This window comes from Ostrea edulis, chromosome 4, assembly GCF_947568905.1.
Source record: "Ostrea edulis chromosome 4, xbOstEdul1.1, whole genome shotgun sequence".
Classification (NCBI taxonomy): Eukaryota; Metazoa; Mollusca; class Bivalvia; order Ostreida; family Ostreidae; genus Ostrea; species Ostrea edulis.
Window position 1 is genome coordinate 7,533,226 of NC_079167.1, and position 9,845 is coordinate 7,543,070.

Consider the following 9,845-nt stretch of genomic DNA (forward strand, 5'->3'; position numbering starts at 1 on the left):
ATGCGCTATTTTAGAGGCAAGGCTCAGAAATGGTGACTTTTTATAATTACACATTAATATCATCGGAATTCATCAGTTTAGTCCCCTGGACCCCAGGGCATTGCTCAATAAGATCTGTCAAAGTGTTCTTTGATTGCTCGCGCTACCAAATATCCTTCAAAAACTTCGACAACGTTTTCTGTGACAGGGAAAACTTTCCTAGTGGCAACCGGGCTTTAGGTACGTTCCAGATTTCTTCACTGGTTTGTAAACTAGATCCTACCCCAAACTGTTGTTAATTACTGGTAGACTAAGGATACCAATTACCATTTGCAGCCTAAGTTTGATTCAACACTAGGAAAGATTTATGGTGAACACACTATCAATTGCTTCCGTTTCTCGCAAATGGTTGTAAATTGGATGCAACAAATAAACTCTCCTTTAATCTAATTGCATGTGGGTTTTTTTGCGCATGGGGGTGTGCACACGTACTTGTAAATCTACTTTAATCACTCTCAACATACCATTAAAAAGTACCGTTTAAAAACTTAATCACGCTTTATAGTTAACCACGGGAGGCAAAGTCTCAAATGGAAAGTTGGATACCTAGAGATTTTGTTTCTCAACAGTGTAATATTTAAAGTTTGTTTAAAACTGTTCTTTACTACGAAAGCCGGATAGGCTCATTTTTGAAAAGTGAAACAAAAAATCTAACTCGTTATAACGAGTTAGTATCACGTTATAACGAGTTAGTTATCTCGTTATAACAACTTAATTGTCTCGTTATACGAGTCAGTATTTCGTTGTAACGAGTTAACAATCTCGTTGTTACGATTTAGCTATCTCGTTAAAACGAATTAACTATCTCGTTATACCGAAATAGTATCTCGTTATAACGAGTTAATTATCTTGTTATAACAAGTTAGATATCTCGTTATAACGAATTACCTATTTCGTTATAACAAGATAGCTATGTCGTCAAAATGATACATCTCACAGAAACGTTGTAAGACCATAATATCTTATTCCCGTAGTCTAAGATTAGTTTGAAAACAAATAGTAGCAACGATGCAAGTACATGTACTTAAACAAATAAACAAAATGTTTTCTTAATCTTGAATTTTCCAAGATAAAAAAAACCCCCACATATGTCAACTTCGTAAGTGTTTGTAAAAATGCATATCTTATAAATCAATTATCAACGTATATCAATTTGCAGATGTTTGTAAGTTTATATCTATCTTACCGGTAATATTTGAATATTTTTTTGTGATATCTAACAACAGAAATAAACTCGGGCTGCTGTTAGCTTGGCGAATTTACATTTATAAAAGAAATGAAGTACATTTAGTTATATTTTTCAGTGTCAGACAGATACATGTATCTGTCTGCTATCTGGTATATCTTCATGAATGATTGTTTCGTTTATTGGTGGATTGGCATTACAGGCTCTTAGCTCTGTTTTTCAAAGTAAGGGAGAGGACAGTCTTATGAGAAATTGACCTCACAATTAGCTCACCTGATCCACCTTAGCCCTGCCGTTGTTCAAGGTCATTAAGTCAAACAACAAAGTATAACAAGATATATGTACAAAATATGAAAGCCCTACCTTAGATAGTTCAGGAGATGTAAGTGGGTCAGTTGTTTTTTTTCAAAAGTAGGTCAAACTTCAAGGTCAAAAGATCAAACACCATTGTGTCACAAGGTCTTGCCAAAGAATCTATACACAAAATATGAAAGCCCTACCTAAATAGTTCCGGATATACTTAATAGGTTAACTAAAAAGTAGGTCAAACTAAGAGTTCAAAGTCACAAGATTAAAGGACATGATATGAAATGAAAGGTCTTGCCATAAGAAATTTATACATGTATAAGATATGAAAGATCAATCTTAAATAGTTCAGGACATATTGAATAGGTAAGAATTTTATCAAAAGTAGGTCAGACTTCCGGGTCAATGTCATAAGATTACACACCATGGAATCACATGAAAGATCTTTCTGTAAAGAATGTATATACAAAATATGAAAGCCCTAGCTCAAATAGTTCAAGAGATTTTTAATGACTTTTCCTAGATATATCAGCATATAAAACTTTTATCCCCTGTCGTGACCCCATCCTAACCCCCGGGGACCAAAGTGTGAACAAACTTCAATCTATTCCATATAAGGAAGCTTTCATGTAAATTACCACTTTTCTGACCCAGTGGTTCTTGAGAAAATTGTTCACAGTTTTTCCTATATATCTAAATGTAAACTTTGATCCCCTATTGTGGCCCCCACCCCAACCCCGGGGACCATGATTTGAATAAATTAGAATCTACTCTGTATCAGGGAACTTTCAAGTTTTCAACTTTTCTGACGCAGTGATTCTTAAAAAGAACGTTTTTAAAGATTATCCTTATATATATTCGCATGTAAAACTTTGATTCCCTATTGTGACCCCACCCTACCTCCGGGGGCCATAATTTCAATAAACTTGAATCTGCACTACATGTGTGTCAGAAAGCTTTCATGTAAATTTAAATTTTCTGGCCAACTGGTTCTTGAGAGATTTTTAAATGACCCCATTCAACTTTGTATTTTCGTGATTATTCCCCCCTTTAAAGGGCCTGCCCCTTCATTTGAACAAACTTGAAATCGTTTTACCCAAGGATGCTTTGTGCCAAGTTTGGTTGAAATTGGACTAGCAGTTCAGGAATTGAAAATGTGAAAAGTTTACTAACAGCCAGATGGAGAGACGGATGCCGGACAAAAAGCGATCGGAAAAACTCACTCGAGCTTTCAGCTCAGGTGAGCTAAAAAGGGGGAGCTCTCTAGTTCTACGTGCTTGCATTAGTAGTATAAATATATTCTCAATAAAATCATCTGCATTTAGGCTGGCTAATTTGTTACTCAAATATCGAGTTAGCTCGAAAATGCTGTCAAACCATATGTGGTATATCAAAACAATAAAATCTAAATTTATTCACGACAATGGAAAATAAGCGTTTTTGTTGAATAGAAGAAAATATGTCGTCACCTATTCATCATAAAATAATCGTGTGTAAGCCAGAGAGCTTATAAATTCAATTTCGCGGATTTTGATAATTCATAATCGTCATGATTGATTTTGGAAAAAACAGGCCCATAACATTTCCATAGATACTAGCTCGTTGTAACGAGATAATTAACTCGTCATAACGAGATACTAATTCGTTATAACGAGGTAGTTATTTCATTATAACGATATACTAACTCGTTATATATAACGAGATACTAATCGGTATATAACGAGATGATTAACTCGTTAGAACGAGATAACAACGAGTTAAGATATTGGTTACTCTTTCAAAATGAGCCTAGCCGGCTTTCGTAGATTTCTGCGTATAAACTTAAAATTGAAACTGATGGACACCCTGGTTTAGGAAGGAACAATCGATTTTGTGTAAAATGCACAGGCACTCCACATTGTCCCTTAGACACACCGGAAGTGGGATCAAGTGCTTAGGATAATCAATCACCCCGTTGGAGTTCTGTATCTTGATCGGGTAAACGGAGTAATCCGTAGTCGAATCCAGAATGTAAAGAATGGCCCAACAATTGGTCAGGGTTAAATATACATGATATGCAATACTTGATAGGTACGTCATGCTACATTCATTTGTCTGTTTATTTTACAATACACAATAAGACGCTGAATTAAATTGAATGCCAGTAAGTGTACTCTTGTTGTCCACGTGAAATCATCCACTCAAGTGCGGTCTTTCAACCCTTTCTTTATTTGGTGACGAAATAAATGATTTCAATCTCTTAAGTACCATTAGTCACACTTCAGAGAACAATTGGACATGAGGGGGACACTTGACATTTTTCTCGACTGACACTCGCCAATCGTGCTTCTCAACATGTATATATAACGATGCCTGTTTCTCTCTCCCCTGACATGTACAGCGAGTAGAGTGTAAATACGGCTGCAGATTCAGCGAGTGTTCTGGAGATAAGGCTAAACCAGTGGAACCCCCGCCTACGCGTCAAGAAGCAAGCCATCTCTCAGGTCTGCTGTGTTTTTTTTTCGGGGGAAGTGTAAAAATGAGTGACGGTCCCATTCTTGTTCGTTTGAGGAGGAACCAGTCGGGATCACAGTGGGGATTTCGACTGCAGGGGGGATATGACCAAGGCTCCTGTTTATATATTCAGAAGGTAAGTACACGCAGTAATCCTTGAATCAACGAGAGGAGAACGACCTTGGTTGCATTTGTTTTGAAAATCTAAATCGCATTGAGAATGCGCTCAATTTCCAGACACCTTTTTTTCCCCATCTCAGGTACATATATTAATTGTACTCGATTCTCCTCTCGTCTGTGTCCTCTCGAACACATTTGCAATGCTTGAATTATGAATTTATAATTAACGTGAACTTCTCCACTGCCTCCTAATTCCTCCTTATCTCCTCCAGTCCCTGCTCTTCTCTAATCAATCTGACCTTACCACATTTCCCCACCCCACCCCCTAGTGCACCCTGTTAACATGGAAATGGACAGATTATCTTCTTTGCATGTCAATGTCATTCAAAGACATTGACCTGGTTGAAAACAGTGGTTCTAACAGAGAGGAGGAACCGACTTCACCTCATAAAATGCCCTCATAAACACGTACGGTGTGTGTATGTAGTATGGATATTTTTTATTCTCCAGATACCAATCAGAATTGTGCGCTGATAAGAGATATCTTCATCTGTGTGTATTGGTATTTTGATAAGCTCTCTCACAAATTGGTTTCATGTTCAACAAGTTGCTTCCCGGCGTTTCTGGATCAAACAGGTTGAAGGGTGGTAACATAATTTGGTTAGCTTCCAATATTTTTACAGCCAATATTTTAATAGAGTGGTTAATGGAATTATATACGATGTCATGTAGCTTAAAGGGCTTTTTAGAACTTACCCCCCCCCCCCCCCAATGATGCAGTGATTGCAGACTTTATCACATATACATGTACTGGGACTTGGCCTGTCTTGTCTTAAGAAAATCATTATTACCATGTTTATTTTTAAGATTACAATGTTCAATCATAGTACAATGATATCACGTTATCAATGAAATTGCACTAAAATATCGTTGCATTAAATCCGCCCGCCCCCTTTAAATGTATAAATCGATCGATGTCGTGTAAACATTTCCCCGTGCCTCCCGTCCCCCTTTCCACTCACTTAAACTACTCAGAATCAATCCTATATCTCAAGATAGAAGGCATGTGTGGAATTTACGGTTCAAATAAATTGGTTTTACGTTCTCAATTAATTTGTTTTGAATATTCAAATAAAAATATTCAAGTAAACTCGCGCATGCATTCTATGTCAAGGTTACTGTTTGCACACTCAGAGCTAGGAAGGAAGGAGGGGGTATTGTTACAAGAAAATAATGCGTAGCTAACCCTTGGAAATGAATTATTGCTAAATCCACTATCTGTAATTTGGAACACATGAAAATTGTATTGGCGCAAATGAAGACGGGCAGCTGGGCTGAAACATTTTGTAATCCGGGTTTTTCTTCTTTCTCTTATTATTACAGTTAGTGGTATTGGTACATCGCATTTTATTAGTACTTAACATACGATGTAGTGATTTGTTATTATGAGATAGTGAGTGTTAGTGCTTGAAATGTTAACACACTTCGTTTTGTGCTAAACTTACAGAATTTAATCAGATATTAGTTAGTAATTAAATACTTCATTATTTAATCATGGATATTGTATATTTCATTTTATAATCTGTGAAGAATCCGTTATTTTTTTTTTTTTTTTGGCGAGAAACCGACTTTTCCCCGGCTGTAACATGCTAAGTAAGAAGTTGAAGGCTGTCTGGTTTGTTCAGTGTGTCGGCTTACATGACGTGAATGTCACTCTCGGAGAGACTCTGGAATAAAGCACCCAAAAACCCAACACAAGCCAGCCTTCTGCATCTGTATGCTATCAGTGCATATGTAGAACATCAGATGAAAATTTTGTGTAAACAAACGCTTGTTGGGTGAAAATAACATGTCAGGTGTCGATTTCTATTTTATTTGAAAGTTTGAAGAAATGAACAAAGAATACAGTTGCTTTTATAAGAAGTGTATTTGTCATTGCAAGCAATTTACTGCACATGTGATATTTGTGACGAGAACATTTACAAGAGGCTTTGATCAAATGGCACCCGTGATGGAAGATTGGACATTAATTACCCTTATTCTACACCCCCATCCATAAGCGACCAATAAATTTAGCAAATACTAATGAACATGTACTTCTTACTTTCCAGGTGAACCCTAAAAGTATTGCCTACAAAAGCGGACTACGCGTCGGAGATGGAATATTACGGATAGGGAACACACCAGCACAATACCTCAACCACCAAGACGCCAAGATGGAGATCATCAGGGCTGGAAATGAGCTGGACTTTGTTGTTCAGAGGTGAGCATGAGGTCTGATTGAATAGGAGCAATTTTCTGATATTGCAGGGGTTCTGAAACGATTCGTTTTCTCCGTGTTGTTCCCCTATCATTCTGCATGATATATTTACATAATATGAACCGAAGCCTATCATAGTTCCATCTGGATTTAATACACACATAGAATTGATTTCAGGAACGTAGTAGATCTGGGACAAGGCGATCACGTGGACGCTCCTACACTTCCTACAAGGGAATCCAACCAATCCACAGTCGAGGAAGAATCTACCGCTTACCGCGGGTACACTAACCCCAACGTCCAGTCGAGATCTTTCAAAATCCTACAACAGTCCCTCAACTATTCCGAAGCTTCAGGTAAAACAACGTTGTATCATTGTATGCATGGGCATCCGTATAAATATTACACAGACACTATCTGATAGGGAATGTTCACAAATGTGAGATTGGGTGCTAACCTGCGAGATAAACTACATTGGAGTAAAAATTATACTATGATAGTTATTGTAATCGTGTATCCAGCATGACAGTAGTCTCATACAAAAAGTTTGAAGGGTTTTTTGTATAACCAAAAGCAGTCACACCCGAAAGCGTCACAAAAACACCCTTTTCTATGGAAACTCCAAAGTCTACATTTACTCAATTGTTTGCACTTACTAGTAACTCCCAAGTATATTTATATTTTTCGTCAGTTGTTCACGTATACCTATCATCAAATTAATTACATTTGCAGTTGCACGTTTGTATATATTGTCAATGAATTTTACCTAAAATCAAATGAATTACACATCTTTGTTCATACGAAGAGCAGAAAGATACAATGGCTGAGGGAAATCCAAAATAAATGGACTACACACGCCGTATCTTAGTATAAACTTTACATATTTGCCTATTCTAAAAGTGGTTTAAATTAGTTAATTCTATTAAAGATAGATACTTAGATTCACCGAAGATGCACCGCAAGTTCAAATAATTATTAGAATATTTGATGATAAGTGTTCCGTGATCTTTTTCACTATGCTGGTGTCTATAGCTCTTCTCAAATGCTAATTCACTGTACAAAGTATACTGCGTAGTAAAATACAATCTCCCTCCCCCATCAAACGTCTTAACTTGCGGTTAGTATAGAATTATTCTTATGATAGCAATAAGAATGGTCATCGCTTTTTCTCCCGGTCAAATAACTTGTATTTTAAAGATGCAACAAACGGCTTTGCCTGCAGCATATTACATGTATTATATCTGTCAAAATTAAGCAATGTGGCGTTGTCCCATCTTCACAGGTTAAGGGTTTGTGATCCATCACATTTCTTACAAGAGGTATGCCGTGGATCACAACCTTTTGACTTAGGATGATGGTGTCTCTTGTCTGATCGTGAGGGCGTGGACCTCTGCTGACGCTTTCGCGGTGTCTTTCATGTTAATTCTGTAGGCTGAACTCTCCACATACGGCTACTAACTTTGCATGTATCTCTCTCTATAGTGACTATTCAAACAGCGCCCTGTTTTACAGGTGGTAGCTCTCCATCGGAGACCGCCAAGGAACGTGTGTTTTCCCTCAGTGACTTAGTACAATTCGTAGAATGTATGTATTGCATTCTCTACTAAGGAAATGCAGAAAGTCAAATTACGTATTGGCACACAAAATGCTTTTATATTCTGGCTGTTTTCTTTAGTTTATTGCTTTTGCTTTAAGCAGTTTTCTTGTGTTGTTTTTGAATTATTGTAGCTGCGGTACTGTAGCTCTCTGGGAAAATGGCCATGAGAATAAACCAATCTTTTCTCCCCGAGGACTACAGTTCCGCGGCTATGTTTTTGACTGAATTATATGAATTTTCCTTTTCTTTTCAGACCAGTGAAATGTACAGTCGTATTCTCATGTCCATCATCAACAAAACTGCGCAACATCATACACTGGAAATACTCAGTCTAACTACGAAGTAGCCTAATTTTTTTTTCGTCCACTGCCAGAAGGACAAACTAAATGTCGCTGGCCGAGCTCTAGCCGATATTGACCTTTTACTAAGATAACAACCACAGCGATTATTGCGTGACCTATCTAGCATGCCCCCTTCTGTGAATCTTTCCTGTTTGTTTTTTGTTGTTTGTACCGTTGAGTGTCTGTCCGTGACAATCCTTCAGTTGTTGTAGTTTGTGTATTTTATTTTTGAATTTTCATTTGTTTGTTTGTTGTTACTTTGCAATGATTCGTCGATATGTATTATTATTGTTATGGATATTGTGATGTAATTAATTTGATATCTATACACGAGATTTATATTTGTACAATATTAATCTATATTCCTGGAGAGTTCGTGTATATTTGTACAAATAAATTAAAAAAATCAACCTACAAAATAACCATGCTTGCCTTGTAATTATATTCTGGGTTTTCATTTGGAGATCCATGCTTGGCAGCTTCTCCAACATGATACTATGAGGGTTTAGCTCTAGGTCATGTTTATCTTTTATCATTTGTAAACAAAACCAAAAAAGCCATGATTTCTGCATTTCTTTAAGTGCCAGAGAGGTCACGGAGAGGAGTGGTGGAGTCGAAAAGCCATAATCATTAAATGTTATTCTTAGTTTTTCCAACCTCCTAATGTGAAAGGGTTGTTTAACGGTATAGAAGTTTTTGTTCTACCATCAAGATATTCGTATACTAAGTATCCATTTAGCGTCCGAGGGAAGCAGTTTGAAAGGGCGGTGTGTATGTACGGAGCGGTAACTTAACATAAACTCAAATAATTGAAGATATCTTTAATTATTTAAAAATATCTTCAATTCAATTATTGCGCGCAATTATTGAATTGATGCACATATCAACCCACTTAATGCTCTCATCACTTGAATTGATGCGCGCATCTATGGAGCGCCAAATTAACATAAACTCAAATAATTGAAGATATCTTCAATTATTTGAAGATATCATCAATTCATTTGATGCGCGCAACAATTGAATTAAAGATCTCTTCAAATGATTAATGATATCTTCAATTCTGAATTATTGCGCGCATTAATTGAATTGGTGATAGCATTAATTCTTCAGCTGAATTGATGCGCGCTTTAATTGAATTAATGATCTCTTCAAATGAATTAATGATATCAACAATTGAACTGATGCGCGCTACAATTCAATTGAAGAGAGCAATAATTGATATAATGCGCGCATTAAATTAATTGATGAGAGCAATAATTGAATTGATGCGCGCATTAATTCATTTGATGAGAACAATAATTGATATAATGCGGCATTAATTCAATTATTGCTCTCTTCAATTGAATTAATGATATCTTTAATTCATTTGAAGAGAGCAATGATTCTTTTAGAGAGAGCAACTATATAATTAAAGATATCTTCAGTTCAACATATCCACTGTGCTGGAAACTTGTTCAGAGCGACCTCAAGAAGCTGTCATCCTTCCATAACACCTGCCTTAGG

General features: G+C 36.6%; 1 protein-coding gene across 5 annotated transcripts; it reads left to right on the top strand.

Annotated features, from left to right (window-relative positions):
* The first annotated feature begins 3,791 nt into the window (after window positions 1-3,791).
* Window positions 3,792-8,764, top strand: LOC130053964 (PDZ domain-containing protein 11-like). 5 transcript variants are annotated; one of them, XM_056161804.1, is made up of 5 exons: window positions 3,845-4,160; window positions 6,256-6,407; window positions 6,582-6,760; window positions 7,917-7,988; window positions 8,255-8,764. In XM_056161804.1, the coding sequence occupies exons 1-5, from the start codon at window positions 4,050-4,052 to the stop codon at window positions 8,260-8,262; spliced, it is 522 nt and encodes a 173-aa protein (XP_056017779.1). In that variant the 5' UTR covers window positions 3,845-4,049; the 3' UTR covers window positions 8,263-8,764. The 5 variants fall into 5 exon arrangements, with proteins under 5 accessions (XP_056017780.1, XP_056017778.1, XP_056017779.1 ...); XM_056161802.1 differs by having other exon boundaries at window positions 3,889-4,160; window positions 7,887-7,988; XM_056161805.1 differs by lacking the exon at window positions 7,917-7,988 and having other exon boundaries at window positions 3,792-4,160.
* Window positions 8,765-9,845: the final 1,081 nt, after the last annotated feature.